This window comes from Athalia rosae, chromosome 5, assembly GCF_917208135.1.
Source record: "Athalia rosae chromosome 5, iyAthRosa1.1, whole genome shotgun sequence".
In the NCBI taxonomy this organism is placed as follows: Eukaryota; Metazoa; Arthropoda; class Insecta; order Hymenoptera; family Athaliidae; genus Athalia; species Athalia rosae.
Genome location: NC_064030.1, coordinates 3,197,014 through 3,218,365, shown reverse-complemented (window position 1 = coordinate 3,218,365; position 21,352 = coordinate 3,197,014). Strand labels below are relative to the sequence as shown.

Below are 21,352 nucleotides of genomic sequence, written 5' to 3'. Positions count from 1 at the left end.
CTGATGTGACATCGCGAGGTTCGCGGTACTCGGTAGCTACCCCCTTCCCCCATACACCGTACATCGGAGTAGTTATGCATGTTATACCGTTGGTGATGCACATGTAACCGCACATCGAGGCAGTCAAGTGTTGCAATTATCGCTCTCTAGTGACTCTCCTTCCGCCCGTGGAAGATGTGTGGCTATGAATGTAAACGTGAGCGCGTATGTGCCTCGCGCACGTGAACTACGGCGAATCTAACCCCCCTGCATCCCCCCTCACCCCCCGTTACCTTTCTCAATTTCCGAGCAGCAACAGCGGCAACGGTAGCTCCCGTGTGTACCGCTCGTGTTGCACGTACGAGCCCCGCCAGTCAGTGGCAAGGGTAAAGTGCGCGAGGGCTAAGTGCGATAATTAGTGCCCGGATTACGAGAGCAACAACCCACCCCCCAACCCCCTATGCCGCCACCTCTCGAAAATCACCCCGCACAACGCAGTCGCATCGTCTGCGTTTCAAAGCGGTCGTCAGATTTTCGGATCGACCGAACGTGCCGAAACGAAATTAGATAAAGAGAAAAAGAGATACTTGGATATTAGCGATATGCGATTGATGATTCTTTCTCATTCGTCATTTCCGTTTTCGCTCGGTTTGAGGTTCGTCAATGCGAAAGCGATGTAATACAATCGAGAATAGACGGCATCTGGTGCGCAATACCTTATTCGGATGTATATGTATACATCGTGGACGTTATAGACTGTGGTAGGGTATATAGTTACACAATCGTGCACAATTGCAGGTCGCTCGGCGCGTTAAGGTAAATAGGAATACGAATGCTTTACTAATTAAACTCGTTCACGGAGGGCACCGTATCTCAAATGTATAACGGCAACGTGCTTGGTTACATTTGAACGAGCTCGACGTACGCGCGATATACTATAGGTGGAATAAAGACGAGCAAAGTGGAGCAACGAATAAGAGCGCGGGGGAGAGCTTATTTATTTGCGCACAGCTACACCCAGACGAATAGGTGTATAACTACGTTATGTATATTCGCTGCACTGGCATCACAGAGTGACTTTGGAGCGATTCAAATCCACCTGCGTTCCGATAACACAGCTCCGATACCTTGTTATCCAATGATTTAGTTATACGACCTCGCTTACGACGTCGTAAAGGGCATAAGGATACGTGTTTGTATCCCGTGAGGATATACTTACAGGTGCAAAAATGGAGTCTTTTTTTTTTTTTTTTTTTTTTTATTCTCCCGTTCACCGTGAGATGTGAAATGTTTAGTCGAGCATCTGATACTCGAAGTGACATTTTTTTCGGTGGTACGTTCACGCTTTTGATTTCGTACAATTCAAAGTTACCCACTTTCCAGTAACGAAGAGCTGCAGCAGAGGTGTACGTATAGCGTTACGTAAGGAACGGTGTAAAGCGAAAGCGCATAGCTAGAGAGGAGGATATAGTGGGGAGGGGGGGGAGAGATCTCGTAACTCGATATACGTATCTCGTGCTTTGGTAGATCGGCATTAACCGAGATTGATTTAATTTCTGTTGACAGTGACCCAGACGCTTCAAAAGGCCCGAAGATTCTGCCTTCGCAGCAATTGGGGGCTGCGGTCGCTCCATGGCCGGGCGCTACCGGCCTCCTCGCTTCGGTGACAGCTGACGACATGGCTCACAAAGGTAAGAATTACAACCACCCTGGGTAAATTCCGTGTGTCTGTGCTGCCGTCCGTGGAAAATAAGATGAAAGAAAAATATCGGGAGAGGCGACGGCAAATGTTGTGTTACACGTAAGACTCGTTGCGGTATACAGGGCTGATTACCGATGTCCCGTTGCAATCCGGAGGATCGATCGTCGGAGCAAAACTCGCCCACGTTAGCCGATATTTTATACGGTCTTTAAGCGTAGCTTGAGATTGGTATTTCACTTTATGACAAAAGCATGTCAGCCACATCCGCGTACGTATAGATGGGAATATATGGCGTATGAGATTGTTCCGTCTTTCCATACGGGTTTTATCATAATCGTCCGAGATATGGCCTACGTCGTAATCGAACGTCGGATTGGAAAATGATATACGACATAGCGGCGTAGAATTGAGCGGAAGAATTTCGGCTAATAATATTGCCGGTGGGGGAAATCGGTACGTGGAATATAACCGAGTTTATTTGTTTTCTACCGAATCGCCGGAAAATAAATCTACGTCTAGTTTGTTCGTTGGGAGCTCTCCCACATCCTCCGATTTCCACCCGAAATCTAAACGATAAATTTCGTTTGGCGAGCGTAAAATTATTTCCCTCACATTTTTTCGTGAGACGAAAAAAAAAGTCGACGCTTTTTTTGGAACGCCTCAATTTTCACCGTGTCCCGAAATTAACTTGGACATGAGACGGGAAAGTGTACGGTGACCGAAAAATGCTCGGGAGTATTCGAGAAGTTTCTGTTAAGGGTGACCAGACGACCGGGGCGTTTAACCCCATTAGTCCTGAATGGAGAGGCTCTCCGCGGAGAGAGTCTCTTCTTCCTCTTCCTCTTAACAGCGACATCCAGGGGGGAACGCCGAAGAATCGGGACGGGCTATGTCTGCAAGAGGTAGAGGGTGGCTGGCGGGTGTGACAAGGGGTGAATTTTCTTCGTCCGCGTGGCAGTTCTCTAAAATGCCTCGTCTCTTTCCCTTCCTTCCTTCGTTCGTTCTTCATCGGTTCCGCTCCTACGTTAAACAAGAGTCCCCTTCGCCCCCCCCACGTCTCCCGGTCATCTCGGTATTGATTTCTAGATTTTACTCTTCTGCGAGACTCGCCCGATCCCACATCGAGTCGTCCTGCAACGTGCCTCTCTCGAGAGATCTTCACGCTATTTAACTGACCCGGAATCCGATGCGATCGGAAAATTCGATCGGAAGATCGTCCGTCCGATACGAAAACTTCGAGTCTGTCCGCCGGCTGTCTCCAGGTGCCACGATCTAGATAAAATCGGTTGAGTATACGCGTACGCGACATCCCGACCGTGCACAAGGACTCCCTTATTTTCGCTCTCCGAAACTTTGAAACTCTGGCCTACATAAGACCGTTTGATCAATCAATCGGATAAATTGGCTTTCGAATGTCTTCTGTGCCATTTAACTGGCTTTTAGTGTACCTTACATTAGACGCGTGCGAATTATTGGCGCTTCTCACAGCAGATTTTTGAACGGAGGAGCGTTTATGATTGTAACGTTGAAAATTCTTCCTTCCGATGCCTGGAGGAAAATCATTACCCCGACCAACCGTCTGCAACGGCAACAAATATCCTCCCATCTAATCGAGAGAGTCGGCCCCGCTGAAGGGTCCCACTCGCCGTCCCGAAATCTGGTTCGACCGGCTTCCAGAAATTCCTGCACCCATTACCGTGAATCGATACGGAGTTTGAGTTCCCCGTTGAAAATTATATTCGGTTAAATTATTTTCCGACCTAATCACGAGTCCGTTCCGTACAGGTGAGTTGTAACAGGCGAGCGGAAGGCGTTATACATTTCTGTAATCTTAACGCCGCCCGGGATTCCGTTCCCGAAGTCAACCTGTTGGCGCGAGAAATTCTCGCGCCAAAGGAAGGACGGCGAGGAGTCCGTGAGTAAGGCGCGTATAGTGGGAGGGAATCCACGAGGAGTAGTGGGACCGTAAATACGGTGGAAATGGAGAGGAGCTCGCCTCAGGAGCGACGGCGGAGAGCCAATCAGAGGTTAACGAATGCCTAATGGCTCGATCCCGGTGTTTGCGCTCGAGTTAACGCCACCGCGAGTCCTTGAAGTCGGCGTTCACTCGGTCCAGAGGGAACCAACCGGAGTGCCGAGACCGAGCAACGGATCGGGTTTCACACCCGGACGGTTCGCGTAAGACAAAGCCGATGACAAGACGGTCCACCACCCGCCTCTCGTCCGCGCTCCTCGTGACGTCGGTCAACCGCATCCAACGCGGTCAAGAAAACCGTACAGAACCGGAGAAAGAAGTAGAAGTTCGTGGAAAGGGGCGCCGAATCCGGGTGATACGTCGAGCAGATGGAAAATGAGCAGAGAGGACGCAAACGAGGAGAGAAGACGATGACTGGTCAAAGATAGCGGGGGGAAGGAGAAGAACGGGGGAAAAAAAAGAGGTGAATAATTTATTCTCAATTATGAAATGACACGCCGACGTCAGCGTAGTCCTCCCCCCCTAGAAAATGTGCGCGACTCAGCGCCCGGGGTGGAGGGGGATGAGAGGTATGAGAAGACGCGGTGAAGGATGTACAGTTTGAGGAATATGAGGGTTTAAGAAAAGGATCAGAGGCAGCGAGGGTCGACGAAGCTAGGAGCGTTCGCATCGATCGTTTCTGAATTCTCCGAGATGAGATACCGCGTAGGAGTGTATACCCCTACCGAGGTACGTACGCAGTCGAATATACAGTTGCGAGAGGCGAAAAGGGCGCAGATGCACGCCGAAGGGATGGGTGCACGCGAGCGAATAAAAAACCGACAAACGAGATGGCCTCGCGTTATATCCGCACGCACGCGGGGACCCGGGTTATACGGTACGCGGATACCCGTACGCGACCCACACCCCGCGGCAAGGAAGAGACAAAGAAGAGAGAAAAACTGAACAAGGACACCGCGTCTTTTTTACCCGCTGTGGAAAAGAGCAAAAGAGCAAAAGAGCAAAAGGCCAAAAGACCGAAAGACTCTCAACCTTGCTGGGTCTTTTTGATCTCCGCGAGTTTACACGAGGAGATGATACTCCGCGTTACTCCCGTAACCCGTCCATTTTTCTATTCAACCATCCGTGACCCATCCATCCGTCTCTCGGCGACAAGTTTCATTCAATTAATATCACGGCTGAAGCTCGGAGCGACGCGAGGTAGGAAAACCGACAGAAAAAAAAAAAAAAAAACGGGAGGGAGGGAGGGGAAAAAAACTTGCAGAGTAACTAAGGTGTGTCATACCTACCTACGTGTACGCGTATAATTATCGCACGCGGTTAGGTGCGTACGTGTGTATCGGAATTGTAAGGTGGTCGTAAATTCTGCATGAGATGACTCGGGCGTACGACAAGGTGACGTCTTCAAAGGAACGGAGGCGCAATATACCGAAGAAGACTGATTCACCACGCGTGCCAAGAACTCTGGAGCACCGTTGTTTACTCCGGAGCTACTTCAGCCCTACGGGGTTCTCTTTCGTTCTCCAATTAAACTTTCACCCGCTGCACACTCGAGGACGGAGATCGAAGGAGGGAACGCGGGCGGAGCGGACGAGCGAAAGAGAGACGTAAATGTTAATTTTTTTTTTCTTCTTCTTCTTCTTCTCTTTTTTTTCCGCCCTCCTTCCGTCGCCCCCAGGATCTCTTCCACGCTACACGCCTCTTTTGAGCTCAGTTAGCTCCGCATCTCCTATTTCTCCGATATATTTAACGAAGCTCGTCTCTCCACCTCGGACCACCACATGGCACGCGCCCACCCCCCCGTCTTTTTCATCCTCATCCCCCTCGACTCGTTCGTCTCCCTCTTCCTCCTCCTCCTCGCCTCTCCTCTCCTTCTTCTTCTCTCTCGCAAGTGTCCAAGGACGTGTCTTGCCTCCCGAGGAGGAAGATATGCCCTGGCCAAAGCGCCGGGGACTGTACAATTCGCATCAGATGAATTCGACTGTAAAATTTGGCTCTTCAAACAGAAACGGGTAGCTAACCCCACGCCGACGAATATCTGAGGCGGCCAGCGAAGAATAAGATGAGGATGAGGTGCGGGATTTTCGTGGAAAAAGCAACAGCGGCGGAGGTGGGGACGAGAAAGAAAGAAAAAAAAAGAAGAAGAAGGAAATCCCACCCGCACATTTTCTGAACGATTTTTAAACGCGTGATCTCGCGAGGTGGTACGATAAATGCGCGTTACGCGTCTCAAGGACTACGAGGCGTCGCCTTTTTGTCACTCGGAGTAACACCGCGATTTACTTGAAACGTCGATCAGCTCTAATCACTTGTCGCGCGTTAATTAACCGACGCGTATGTTAATATTGTACAAGGTGTAGAGCGAGATCGGTATATGACGCGAAGCAGATAAAACGGAGAATGCAAAGATGGCGGACAACAATTCTGGAAATTTTACGGGGAAATCTTATCATGCGGAAATATATCAAACGTGTGCAAGCTATTTTTTTTTCCCTTTTCCCAAGGGGTGGAAAGGAAAGGGTGGACGGCGATGGAAACGCGAGGGAATAATATGAGATTTGCAAATACGGGTCTTTCGCACTCTTCGTCCTTCCGGCTGTGATCCCTCGCCCCTAACGCCGAATTCTTCGTCTTTTTCGTCACCTTCTCCGAAGAGACGTATTAACGAAGTAATTCTAATTCGCAACCCCCGTGTAGCTGTGTCGCTGTAAAAATTATCGAATTTATCGGGAATATGGACGGAGGGGAAAGAAAAATCAAAAGAGACGAAAAGACGAAACGAAATTTTATTGGCACAATAAAGACAAATTCCCAAACGTCGTTGTTATACCGAGGAGGCGATTTCATGAATTTCGAAGACACGTGTAAAACTATACGACTTTTTTTTTCTCGGACACTCGTGTTTCCCCGAGATTTTCTTCCTTGGCCTCTCCAAAGGGGATTCGCGCTGATTTAAGTTGCCTGTTAGGGCGCTGAAAAGAAAAAAAAAAAAAAGCGAACGAATTAGATCACCGCGTTCCAGAATCCGTAACATTGAGCATGTCCTCGCGAGTGCAGGGTTCGCGTCCACGGCCATTCCTCTTTTCCACTAGAATTGAGATTCCCCAACAAATCTACCGAAGGTCAACCCCTTCGTCTTCGATGGAATAAAAATCAACTCCCCCCCCCCTCCGAGGCACTACACCGAGATTAAGTATTTATCTTATACGACGGAGCGCAGACTGTCTTCGAATGAAGAGAAAAACTTCGATGAGAGGGAGTCGTATACGTATATATACGCACATACGGCGTAAAGTATAACGCGGGGAGGTGCGATCATCTTTTACGTCGAAGGGGTGACTTTTCGGGGGTGTTGATAAAAGCGGCACAGCAAAAGAAAGGCGAAAAAAGAAGCAAAGAAAGTACAAGAAAAGGATGGAAGACGAAGTGAAAAAAAATAATATATACATATATACATCCCTTCTCCAAATATGACGCAAGAAGTTTCTCCGGGGCGTCTTTGTACATAGGGGCAAAAAGCGCGACGCCATCTTTCGCCTTTGTCTCCCCGAATACGAAATGATAATAACTTATTGCCGCAAACAGTCGTTCCTTCATTATACCCTCCATTTTCTCTATACAACGGGCACAAAGTTGCAGATGGCGATGATAATTATCAACCTGCCAGTTTTCTCTGACAATGGTTCGCTGCTATCTGATTCGTCGAATGTACGACGCGCATCAATCGAATTTCGGATCGACGGAACAAAGGTATAACAACGGAGAACGAGAAGCGAAAAAAGAATGGCGAAATTGTGTGTCGTCTGGTAAAAATAAATATTTTGACAAAAATGAGGGAGCCCGGTCGGGGCGCAAACTGCAACGCTCTCAGGTAAACGTACGCGCGATGCAACGCATGAGTCTATATTATATATAGCTGCGGATCGGGGCCCAGTGTTGCGAGGCCCCGTTCAAGGTATTGGGTTTTCGGATCTCTGACTGGCTGTGGGTACGGAGCAACTGTCGGTCTAATTCCCCCTAAATGTTTCCGGAGATTACATCAGTTGTTCATTGTGCACCGCGCTTATACACATGTTCAAAGGCAGAGGCCGTGTGCAACGAGCCCGGATAGAGGCGCATGCCTCAGCCTCGGGGTACCTCCACACACGTATTAGGTAGTCGCTTACGTCGTGTATAATACGAACGGCGGACGTCCTAATATAATTCACCTAATTTACCTGATCCGTCCGCAGCTAATACGAGGCGGTTTGCCTGCAGAAAAATACACCCAGGGTCACCCCGGAATTTGAACATTTTATTTTTTGCAATGATCGATTCCAAGCGCCAGTGAAAAATTTACCACGTTTCTGTTCTCACGGCCTTTCGTGCCTAAAAATCAAAAACCGATATTTTATTCAATTTCCTCTTTTCTTCGTTATCAATCTCGGTGCTCGGAGAGCACAAATGTGCGCCGCTACTCTTTGCGTCGGTCTGTGCAGGTGAACGAAACCGGCTTCTCTTCTTTTTTATTCATCTTTTTTTTTTTCTTTTATTTATTTTTTATTTTTATCCTCGATCTTCGAGATGTTGGGACATCGGAGATAGGTACCTCTCTCGTTCCGAGACTCACCCGAACTATAACTTGAAAAGCTCTCTGGAGAGGCACTCGAACGAACGACCGCCCCCGCACAATGGTGGTGCGCGAGTACACACCTGCCACCACCTTTCTCGTATTGTGTATATCTATAGGGGCATTCTGTAGACGTATACCTAGCCGTTCGTCGACCACCTTCACCACCGACACAAAAACGCTATTTTTGAAGTCCGTTTTCGGCCGCTACATACCTATAAAGCTGACCCATATTCTCATCTCCGTAACAAGGCCAAATAAGCTGTGACACTTCTGATGGGATTAAGGTCCAACGTTCGGGAAGAAAAAGAGGCGAGAAAAGGTGGCAAGAGGGACGGAGGAAGAGGGCCAATTACCTTGTCGAAAGTCACAACTCCACGTGGGGTAAAAAGGTATTATACATCCTTATACGTTTGCGGTCGCGAAAGGAAAAGCGAAAAAAAGAATAAGTAAAATCACGTGGAAGGGACGAGCTGTTTTTCATTCTTTTTATTTTCTTCATTGGATGTCCGGGATGATCCGGGATCCAGGACCGAGTCAAAAAAAAAAAAAAGAAAAAAAAAAAGAAAGGAAGAAATTCGTCTAACCGAAGGTAAAAGTTTTTTTTTTTTCATCCAGCGAACAACAATATAATTTTGTGTAAATATTCCCACATGGAGTTGATCAGTTTTCACGATATGATCCTAATTAGGTGCAGTATTGCTGGTCCCCCTCTCCCGGTAAAGACTTCTGTGCGAATCGGTTCCCATGGGAGGGAATCCGAATCGGAGAGGGAAGTTTTCGGTGGTCCGCACGGTGGTCGACGAACCACAATACGCGCTCTGTGGATACGTGTCATTGTAGTCGGGAGCGTACGTCGATCGCGAACGATTGTGTCCTTATTAAGAGCGGAGCTGCCTTGCGAAGGGAAATAAGGGGGAGCGCAGGGGTACCCCGGGCAAACTATTTCAGGAATCAGTCCCCTACCTCTTTCCCCCCCACCCCTCGCCCCCCATCCTTTTTCCCCCAGGCATTACAGAATTTCGGTAATAGCCCGTTGCTAAACCAAAGATCTGTGTGCGAAGGGCTGCTGCTGCTGGTACGCGCTACGTGCAACCGAGGATTCCCTCGAAATTCACCAAAATTCCGACCGAATGACGTCTCCGCTGACAGCCGGCTTAATCTTCGTCCAACGCAAGCTGCTGTTTCCCTCACGAACTCTACCTGCGTGAATTTCGCATTTTCGCATTTCGTTCGCATGAGTATCATAAGTATTTACGGATGTTTTTCTTTTTTTTTTTTTCTTCTCCTTCCAATCCAAGCGGGGAAAAACTCACTTTTACGCTACGTGGAGAATAATTATATTATTTACCGTACACGAAATATTTTTTGACGCTGGAGAGTCCGTGACTTTGTAAATTCCGTTGGTTATATTTATTCGAAAATCAGGTACGTACGTACGTACGTACGTAGCGAAGTTATACCTGGTTTACTCGAAGACCCGGACGCTTCGGGCGCACCAGACCAAAGAGCAAAGCGGTCTTTTCCCTGCAGTGAAATGCCGGCGTAGAAGCGGCTCTGACAGATCCGTTGGCGCGGAATAACGCGTTTACGAGAGGAGGTCTTGGTCCGCTTTGGCCCGCGCCGGACTGGTCTCAAAGTGGCTTTCGGTCCGGAGGGTCTGTAGGGTATACACCGAACACGGAGTAAGTCGATTTTCCTTTCGTTTTCTCCTACGTTTTACCCGCGTTTTTCTCAAATCATGTAAGGCGGTCGTCCGCTACGCGTTGCGCCCGAAACGTACCGCGGGGCCACCGCCAGCTTCTTCGGTAGCCACGAGTAATTGGATAATTATTTTCACCGAATTAGCCGGAAAATTCGGAAAAACGGTATCCAGCGGCGAACCGTCCGACAAAACCGCTTCATTCATCGGCCGTACGCCGGCAACGGACGGGGCCGGATACTTTTCCCCTTGAAAATCCCCTGGGATCACTACCGGCTCTCCTCCTAGAGGGACACGCTCAATTAACTTAATTCCCAAATACCTCAACTACGATCTCGCTGGTTCACCTATTCGTACGGTCGTGTTATACCTTGCAGTTTGTACCGTAGGATTAAAAACTTTGTATTATCCTGCGCAGGTTTTAGAAAAAAATCCATTTCGAACGCACACGCGCGAACGTCGCTCTCGCGTTACACCAACGTGCGTACGTGGATGCGATTTTTTGTATTTTTTTGTTCATCCTTCTTTTTATTTTACCTCATGGGGCAGAATAACGAAAGAACAGTGTGGCAAGTGAACCGAAAATAGTCGCTTTTACTTGCGGAAGCGCGGGCGCGCTCAGGATGTAAAAATCGGAGGACAAAGCGTAAGACAGCGAAAAGAGGGGAAAAAAAAAAGAAAGAAAAAAAAAAAAATGTGAAAAATGTTAGATGGAAAAAACACTCGGGGTCTATCCGATTCAGGCGAATTCAGCGCGTGGGGTCTCCGCACAGAGTCGGGGTACGTGCCTATAGGTATCGGCATTTAATACGAGTGGAGCTTCAACGTTTACCTTCCGCAACTTGTTCGCCGGTAGTTATTTGTTCCTACGATCTCAGCTCGCTCGCTGGCATTCAATATTCTCAACCATTAGCCAAATTGCGAGTTTCCATCGTACCGCGGGGCACACACTCGACGAGCCCTCGAAACAAACTAGACCGGAATTTCGCGTGTATAATATGCACGCGGTAATAATATACGTGAATTTTAATAGACGACCGGACGATCGTTATTTCTCGTCTCGAATCCGAGAGGAGAAAACGAAAAAAATAATTTGCGGAGTTCTCATCAGTCACCTTCGACTGAGAGAGAAAAAAGATGAAGAAGAAGAAGAAGAAGGTCGATGAATCAAGTTCGTGCACATCCAAAGGGAAAATTTCAATTTCATTAATGCAGCAACAATATGCGCATCGTTCAGTGCACCCAAAGTTAGGTGGAAAAATTAATCGGGTGAAAAAAGCTCCGTGTAAGTGGCAGCGGGTCCGTCCTGTGAAAAAAAAAAAAGAAGAATAAAAAGTAGACCGTGAAAAGGGCGCCATCAATAACGCTAATAACCGTCGGATATTTTGAAGAATTTCCAAAATATATAACTGACAAAATAATGTTAACAATAATAATGGCAATAATCGGATGGGGTGCCGCGTGCGAGCCCTGCGGAATATTATACGAGTACATATGGTAGAACGAGCGGCGTTCTTTTGAGAATATAAGGGAAACGTCAGTAGATATGTACAAAAGGGAAAAGAGAGGGGGAGGGGGAAAAAAAAGAATGCAACAAAACGTAACAAATATTCGGCAAATAGTAAAAATAGAAGGAAATACTCGAAGAGAAACGCGGGCATTGAAAGTCCCGTCAGACATCTCCTATGGGGGAAAGAGGATTTTGAAAACATGTCCGCAACAATAAGGGCATTATATTATACACATCTTTTTCCTTTTTTTTTTTTTTCTTTTTTTTTTTTTTCTCTTCATTCGCTTTATTTTTTTCCCTCTCACGACGCGCTCCTTCTCCGTTTATATACCTGGCGGTCAGCGACGCCGCTGGACCCTCGTCACGTCGTCCACAGGAGCATCTCAATATAGACTCCCGAGTCTCTTCATCCAGGTCGAGACCCCATTCCTCCGCGGTACACGTTCCGTTTCTACTGTAACGAAAATGGAAAACCACGGGACTCCTCGGATATCGAGATATATCGACCGGCGAAATTTGGACGATCAAAAACGCCAAAAAAACGCCGTCGACAAAAGTCTCGAATGAAACAAAGGGCTGAACCGGAAGGTTGGAAAACTTTGCCTTTCATGGGTAGAAAATTTGTCAATCAGCCGGGGTTGACTGCTGTCAGCTCGTGGCGTTTGTACAACCGAAGTTGGGAAGCGGGAGAAATCGAGGCGTTGGGGTGTCTCCGGAGGCACGGGGATATTTTTTCTAAAAGTGCGGTACTAGCTGTACAACGGCTATTGGAAGTTTTTGACGTATTGAACGGCGCGTCGAGTATATCCGAATCGGTTATGTTTCTATGGAGGGAAGGAGGAATTGTATTCCTACACTCTCGACGGCGTGGCGGTCCTTACGACTGCGCCACGAATGGCTCTACCGAAATTCATTCATACGGACCGGAAACTGCAGCGGCAACCGACGCTCAGCACTTCTTCTGAAGAGAAGGAATTGAGACGTGTACGTAGGTAGGGGTACGAGCGACGCATACATACCGACACCGAGCGTACACCTGATTTTCCGTACTTCAATAACTCACCTTGAATTTTCGCAGCGGTGGAATAAGCGAAATGCCATTTCAATGGATGTCACTGTTTAGTTATTGGTACTTGGAAACGCAGCGGGTCGCTTCGTAATGTGGAAAAACCTGAAAAAAAAAGAAATTCTTCACCGGTCTACCGACTCGACAATGTGAGCAAGTTTCTTCAACTCCGTTCAAATTTACTAGCTCCCATTTCGTCCCGACCGGACAAAATGAAAGGACTACAAAAGGCACCTACAACGAATCACCTAATTTTGCTGCAACTGAAAAGCCGCCCTCTTCAACGCTACCGATCATCGTCCGCTACGTCTCTATCCGTTTTAAAATCCCTGCAATTATTTCGAACTGGAATGCACATCCGAAATAACAAAAATAAAGAAATCAAACTCCGTAGCGTTTTGTGTAAAAATAAAAGGAGAGCGAGGACGAGCGAGGGAAAAATTATTATCGCACGCGTTTTACGTGCATTATCTCCGTGCGTAGGTATAGTTAAATGCGAGACACGTATATTCAGCACGTGGAAAGATAGGAAAAATAGGGGTGCCGTACGGTGGGAGGAAAGAAAGTGGTAGGAGGAGGGAAAGTGAAGAGAGAATCGGCGCGCGCGGTTACACGACGAGGTGTGCGGGTGAAAGAAACACGAGAAAAAGTGTAGAAAAGAAAAGGGACGAAGAAGAGAAAAAAAAAACTCGGACAAAAATAAAAAAGAAAAATGCTCTCGTCAAGGGGGTGAAACGGGATGATGGATGTGCTGCGTCAGTCGCTACGTCAGCGAACCTCTGTCGCGTGTCTGTAAAGCAGCGAACGTATCCACCACCACCTCCGGCTCCTTTTTCTTCTCCTTCTTCTTATTATTCTCTTCCGCCGTCAGTTTCCACATAACTCCCTGCACCCCTTCCGCGGGAGGCGTTTAGTTTCAAGAGTAGTTTAATGAAAAACAAAAAAAAAACAAAACCAAAAAAAAAAAAAACGCAAGAAGCCGAGGGACCGGCATAATATCTCGTCCTACGATTCGGTGTAATGAACCCTTCGCCCCAATATTTTAGTCCTACAAACGGGTACGTGCACGAACTGCGGGCATACAAGAGTCAACTGAAGTGCACCTATATACCTATATCCATGATATATATTCGTAGCTAATAAAGTCGTAATAAGCGTAACGCACACACACGTGAATTTATTGTGGAATATTTTATCGGTGTAACGCACATCGCACTACAGAAGAGCTTTTCTAGTGTATTTATAAGTAGGGTGAAAACTTTGGGGCTCCTCTCTCCTACGTGTGAATACGTGCGCTTACATATGTACGAATATATGTATACTGTACACACACGTATACAGACGTGTACGTAACGTCGGTTGCCGCGCGTACCTCGGCGCGCTGATATTTAATGCAAACGTTACAATATCAAAACACGACGGTGCGTCAGAATGCCCACTTGAGTGCACCCCTCGCTTAAACTGCTGCACCCAGCGCAACGTACGGTATTATACGCTCTCGCGTATAGCGGGGCAGCGTGCTCCGTTCTTCCCTCTTTATTTTTTTCGCCTTTTTTTTTCTCTCTATCTCATGCCCGGAGTTTTCTAACCGTACGGTAGCGTACACCTATTCGCTCACTTTCCATGGGGATCCTCCGCCCCGAAAAAACCCCCCCCCCCTTCGGAACGCGTTAGCTTCTCTCCCGTACGACAATGGTCCGACATACCGATCACAAAACACGATTCATATTTGTAAAACTTCCCGCTACTTATTATTATAACCCCGATGTATAATGTGCAGTGCATGTTATGCCCGGTACGCACACACGTATATATAATAATACACGGGGGTACACGGGGGGATCGATTTATGGGACGTTTCGTTCGGACCATCGCCTCAATAATAGACGACCCTTGTTAAGTAGGTATCTATCGTTTTGTCAAACATACGGGGATACACTCGTATAAATAAATAATTTTTGCGTGCAAAAGAAAAAAAGAAAAAGGAGGAAAAAATTTATTTTCGAGCGACGAAAATTTCTCAGCTTCGCACGCAACAATTATCGCGTTGATTATTGAACACGCGCGGCGCGTAAGATGCATACGAGTACACGTCATCTAATGCGTCATGTGCAGCAGACCAACTCGACGTATTCGGATTATCATACATCAGCGAAGAAAAGCGACAGATTTACTGAAAGTTAATGGAGCGTGTATCTGGCATTTATTGTGACGTTAGTGATTACCATAATTTTTCCATCTTTTTTTCCTACGAAGTTTTATTATACATAAATCCCATGTATAATATACGAATACGTCGATATAATTTCGACGAGCCAACGGACCCCTCCCGTTTCTTTTTTTTCTTTGTTTTCTTTTTTTTTCATCACTATCACCGATTTTTTTTTCAATTCCATATTTTTAATCGCGCACGAGTTTTTTCTATTTCACTCAATTGCGCGGGTCAATCATTTTTTCATTTTTTCCCGTGCAAAACTCGAAGCGGATTCAGTTGCGGCGCGCTGTCGGTGTATGAGGAAAAAGGAACGAGATCAGGGGTTGAGGGTAGAAACTCTTGAGGATTTGGGTGTCGCGCGGGTGCCCCACCCACACCGGTATAATAAGTGATCCCCACGGGTAAAAACGGAAAGGAACTCTCGACTTCGAGTGACACCGGCAGGATAGGCGTGGCCCGCGCGATCTTATATACACCGAATAAAAGGCTCCCTTTTTCAATAATATAATAAGGACTCCGAGTCGAACGATCGAGGCAACGGCAGCGGGCGGTTTATTCTGAATGAAACGAGCGGCGACGGTAGAGAAACATGAAGTAAGAAAAAAAATAAAAATAAAAAAAAAAAAAAAAAGAGAGAAATAGAAGGAGAGAAATCTTCTCGGTTCTGCTCACGGGACGCGAAAATGCACCGCTCTTTACCAAAGACGTGGTCCGGTGCGGCTGACTTGTCAAGGACACAATGAACCGGGGTTATCTATTACGGGGACTCCGTCAGGACTCCCTTTAGCTGCCTTATATATATATTCTTCTCTCTCCTCTCCTTCTTACTACGGTTTTCTTTCCCTTCCTCGTGCCATCTCCTTCTAATAATTCTTTCCTCGCGTTCGCCTCGTCGGGCCGCATCCCCCCTTCTTTCTCTCCTACCGCATCTTACATCTACGTATATAACGGTGCGGAAACTGCGAGCGGTTTTCGTATAAAAAAAAGAAAAAAGAAAAAAAAAGGCAAACAGAACAAAGAAAATTATAGAATATCACCTCGCCTGCCTGCAAGGAGCGCGTGATCTACGGTCGCAATTCTTCCCTGTACGTTCCATGCGGACAAAGTTCTCCGGTACCAACCCTTCGTTCCACCTACACGTCTACGTTATTTCGTGTACGTTGATCGGCGATATTTTTCTCGAGACTGGAAAAAATCTCAGGTATCGGATGCGATTCGCAGACGTGCGTCGGATTTGTCAACTCCTGTTATCGCTGTGTGTTAATATACGTATCGAATTCGCGGACCTATGTACTTATATTTCCGTTTACTTTTGTTACAGGTCACAGCGGGGTGAACCAGCTGGGAGGTGTCTTTGTCGGAGGTCGACCTCTACCGGATTCAACGAGGCAAAAGATCGTAGAACTGGCGCATTCGGGTGCGAGACCTTGCGACATATCGCGAATACTTCAAGTGAGCAACGGATGCGTCTCGAAGATCCTTGGCAGGTTGGTTGAAATACTGCACACCGTAAGGTAACCGCGGGGCGGTTAACGCGACCGCGTCCTAAAATTAGTTTTTATCCCACCCGTTTGTCGATGCAGACGGAGGCCGGGATACGAAACGTTCGTTATTTCTCATCCTTTCGGTTTATCCGGTAAACGGACAAACGTCGGAGTAGACGTCGCATGGACAGCTAATAGGTACGGCACCATTTTGCGTTTTACTCGCTTCAGTTTCGCGCGGAGTCGTCGACGCGAACGTAATTTGGTTTTCCTCTTCGGTGAAGACCTCGGATATACCCCGAGCCACGTCATCGTCGTCTTCGTCGTCGTCGTCTGGAGAGAAATCCGCGCATCCTAGCAATCGGATACAGATAGATATACCTACGTCTGAGAGACGTGGAAGGAAATTAAGAAAAAAAAAAATTCGAACGAGATTAAAAAACGCGATCGTGAATTTCGACATATCGGTAAAGGAATGGCGAGTATAGTAAAACGTGAATCGGTCCGCTTTTTTCGTAAATACAGTTTTGCGCATTCGCATCCCCCCCCTACTACGGCCGAGTCCAACGAATCACCCCATAAACCAACCCGCGTCACGGTGTGTCAGTTAATCCTTTGGTATTAAGTAGATTAAACTCTCGCTCTACGGTTCGTGTTGTAAAATCGTGTACATACGCCGAGGGTGAATAACGAGAGCCAAAAGTGTTGTCTTCCTTTTTCTCTTTCAATTCCGACTTCATTGTTTTGCCCCGGTAGAGAACGTCGTGCAGACAGCTTTCTGCAGACTCCCGTTAATAAAAAATAATCACGACAACACCCTCTCGCGGATCTATAGATTCTAGGTCCGTCTACTAAATTGTACCGAAAATTCTTATTGTTGCAGGTACTATGAGACGGGTTCGATCAGACCGCGGGCAATCGGTGGTAGCAAGCCACGCGTCGCTACCGCTGAAGTTGTCAACAAAATATCGTTGTACAAGAGGGAATGCCCGTCGATATTCGCTTGGGAAATAAGAGACCGTTTACTTCAGGAAGGCGTTTGCACCAACGACAATATCCCTAGCGTAAGTAGCGGCGAGACTTGGACGCTGATTTTTTACATTTCTCTTTTCCATCAATTTCTCTCTAGGTACATGTCCCCTTTTGTCTTATAATTGAATGAAAAATATGCCCTCGGGTACCGTGCGTATCGTGCGATGACATTCGTTGACCGGACTCGATTAACGTTCGCCGATGAAGAGAATCTTCGTTTTCAATGAGTGTAACAAAAAGGAAGAGGAGTATATACATTGTTTTTTTTGCTCTCCCTTTTTTTTGTGGGCCCATTTTTCAGTCGACCACATCGGGATCGATGCGAAGGATGATGCACGCGTCGATATATCGGAGATTTTTTTTTTTTCATTTCTTCCGCATCGAGCCGGGAGGTTGGCTGGCTTCGGGTCGCTCAGTTTTATAAGAATTGATCCTCGTACCGCCTCTACTTATAACAGATAGTCCGCCGAACCTAGAACGTTGGTATACGTATCTATATATACGTAGGTATACCTATACAGGAGGAGAGTCAGCGACTGTGTATGTACCGATGTGGCCGGGATGCCTGCAGGGTAATGAGAAAAGCGAGTGTAAAGAAAGAGGGAAAATAAGGAATAATATGTGAGTAGAAAGAGAAGATAAGAGGCAACGCGGGGGGGTTGGGTGCGGGTCGAGGGGGACGGAGAACAGCGAGAACGCCAGAAGAATAAAAGTGTCCGTGACTCGCGAACCGGCCGTTGCCATGGTTATTTGCATGCGTCCAATAAACGGTGGCTAAGGGGCTCTCGCTCGCTCCCTTCCGCCATGATGGCGGGGGTGGAAATGGGGGTTGTAGAGTTCGGTACGGGGTTGGGTACGCGAAGCGAAGAAAGAGGGTCGCTAAACTCTCTCCCTTTACCTCCTCCTCCTCCTCCTCCACCTCCTCCTCTTTCTCCTTTCGCTCCCCTTACATCCTCCCGTAATGGCTCCGAAGGAGCCGCTCTAGCTGCTGCTTCTGCTTCTTCTTCTTCTTCTGCCGCCGCTCTGTTCCCGCGAGTCCCACGCGCGATGACTTAAAAAACTAAAGACGCCCAGCGCGCGAGCGGCTGGAGGGAGTGAGTTTCCAGGAGAGACGGCGACCGAATCAAAAAGGAAGAAAAAGTTAACGGAATCCGAGAAAAAGTGGAGGAGAGCATCTTTTTTTTTTTCTCTCGTCGGATAAAAACAGAAAATTGTACAAGACGTGTACTGCAATGATTTCATTTATTCGCGTTCAATCGATATTCATATGGAAATATAAATTGCGCGTACGTATAGGTACACTCGACGTTTCGCAAGTGGGTGGGTTTTATGTATACCTATCTGTGCGGGGTACATGAAAATGACGTCATGCTTGTCATATATTCGTGAAGAAATATTGGTTTCTCATGCCCCGCGGCTACCATTTTTTTTCGCCTTTTTTTTTTTGGTATCATATTCATGGGACACACGTAAGAATAAAAAAAAACCAAAAGAAAAAAAAAAGCACGCGTTCCGCATATTTCGATATTGATTTCGCGACGGGCGTCGGGATCATACGTGAAACCTGCACTGTACGTTTATTGCGGAATATCTAGACGTCCAAACCTAATACGTTTGGGTTATTTTAACTTTTGAAATTCCTCGCGTCAAGCATTCCGCGAGGCTGAATGTCAGCCGGGAATTTTGTTTCATATACCTGCAGCTCGACCGTACAGAAAGAAAAAAAAACAAAAAGAAAAAGAGAAATCGCAAGAAACCGGCGATCGAGATTCAAATCTACGTGTAACGGAGTAATAAATGAAATAAAAAAAAAAAACATCATGGGGTCAGCGTTATACACGAGGAGGAAGATATTGAAAATTAGTTGTACATCAAAGTGTATGGGAATATGTGACGAGGGAAAAAAAAAGAGGTGGGAGACGAGGTGGTAAAAATATCGAAAAAACGAGGGGGAAATTGCGAATCGTGAATCGCGAATATACCTGTACGACGGCGTTGCTGCCGCTACGAAGCGTATCCAATTTGATGGCATTACAATAACGGGGGTAATGTCTGAGAATAATGAAATTTCCCCCAATCACGAAGACTCGCTTGGAATACGTTTTCCGAGCTTCTCCAACCCCGACTCCAATTCCGCCTCGTTTTCTTATTCCTTCGCCTCTGTTCTCAGTTCCATTCTTCTTCTCTGCACATTTTCTCGCTTTTTATTTCTTTCTCTCTCATTTTATCCGTCCTCTCTGTTCCGCAGCGCTCCCGATGACCTCCGCGTCCGCGACACACTCGTATCGAAAAATGTCGAGAATAAAAGAAATGGAATAATTTACACTCGCCGTCCGTTACGGCGATTGTAAACTAAGTTAATTAACGGTGAAATTGTTTTGAAAAACCGTAAATGTACGATACGACGAATCGAATATCATTGTTCGAATATTCTGCAATTCGTATGATTTATAAAACGAAAGAGTATAACGTACCAAGATTGTACGAGGCGATGGAAAAAGTAAGGGAGATGGAGATGAAAAAGTAAGGGAGTTTTTTTTTTTCCCAGGGGGTGAGAAAAATGGTCTTGCCTTTTCTGGAATTTTCGGGGAATTATCGCTTTCTGAAAAGACCGAACGATCCCGGCTCGCGAACCTCGAAAGAAATAGAGGGGTGCTCCTGGAAGAATGGTTGGAAATTTTTTACTTTTTTGATTTCTACTTTTTTTTTTCTTCTTTTTTTCATTCGATTTTTTTCTTTTTCACTCATCCCCTCCTCTCTCTCCACCCCTGTAGGCGACTTTCGAGGCAAATTTTTCCATTTTCCCTTTTATTTTGTTTCCCTCCTTCCCGGATCCTGCGAAACATCGCACCGGGTGTCGTTTAAGCGAGCTTCTCCCGGTTCGACGTTTCGGCAGCCGGATTTGAATCTGGCACCAGACGGTGCGGCCGAACCGTTATTGGTTTAACCGCGTCACTGATTCTCACTCGAAACCAGAGGCTCTCATTCCTCCATCGCAATTCCGATCCGTCAATTCATCAACCGCCCTTTAGCCATCGGGTCACCCTACCGCGGGAAGAAAAATCACTTCGTCGAACGGTCCGTATAACAACGCGCTCTCCGGTATCACACGTGACCAGCTTCCTTTCTCCGCGATAATAATTCAGAGCCAAATTAAAAGAAGACGATTTATCTTTTTCCCCGTAGATACGGATCGATCCCTCTTTCGCGAAGATCGCAACCGTCCGCTCCGCTCCGCAACCGACATCGATATCGATATCGACATTGTAAAACAGGCGACGGATTTGTCGAATTTTCGGAGCACCCCTACGCACCGGAAGATTTCATGCGTCCGAATTCGACGGTCAGGGTCGCACACCGCGGGCGTGATGAACATCCGTAGTTTGTACACGAGTGTACAATCTCCGTGTACGTTGTATAAATTAAGCCGCACGCAGTTCGATGTCAATAACGTGGACGAAGGGAGGAAACTGCGCTACGCGTAGCGTAACACGGGGAGTCCAGAAGCCCGAATCCAAAATTCCGGGTGCAGTAGTAGTATTAGGTGCGGTGGACAGCGATGTAATTAATAGTCTTCCGCACCCTCCGAGGCGCCCTAAACCTTCCGATGCGATTCCGAGTCCTTTCTCTTCCTCCTCCGTTTCAATTGTTGGGTCGACGACGACGCTACGGCGTAAGCGAAGGTATGCCCCGTAGGATTCCGCTGCGGTTTACGCGATCTCCTCGCCCCGAGGAGCGGGGCGAAGGGGGGGTGTGGGACCCCGGTCGAAATTCTGCTCGCCCTCGGCGACGACGACCCGCTGGATGTGTTACGCACGCACGCCCGCCCCCGCCCACCGTACGTGTACACGGAATCGTGTTCTACACGGTAGAGATTTGTCGGTGTAGCGTCCGCGCGGTGCTGCGGGACGGAGAAAAAATGAGGAGGGATGCTGCGGGACACGGAAGGGTCCCGGGGGCCAACAAAAACACCATTTAAACGGTTAATTGACACGCTCGCGGCTTCCCGCCCCACTTTCAATTCCGCCGTCTACATTTCCATCCGTGTTTATCGTCATGTAAAACGAGGAGTTTATCC

The 21,352-nt window shown here is 47.2% G+C and overlaps 1 protein-coding gene across 5 annotated transcripts in view; it reads left to right on the top strand.

Annotated features, from left to right (window-relative positions):
• Positions 1–21,352, top strand: part of LOC105692891 (paired box protein Pax-6-like) — a 58,041-nt gene that overhangs the window by 5,031 nt on the left and 31,658 nt on the right. For 4 of the 5 annotated variants that reach the window (XR_007278342.1, XM_048654987.1, XM_048654989.1 and 1 more), the window contains exons 2-4: positions 1,546–1,670; positions 16,080–16,245; positions 17,123–17,306. Coding sequence is in view for 4 of the 5 variants with exons in the window: in XM_048654987.1 (XP_048510944.1) it covers positions 1,658–1,670; positions 16,080–16,245; positions 17,123–17,306 (363 nt within the window). In the remaining variant the exon portion in view is untranslated. The remainder of the gene's footprint in view (positions 1–1,545; positions 1,671–16,079; positions 16,246–17,122; positions 17,307–21,352) is intronic. The other variant, XM_048654988.1, reaches the window with a different exon arrangement.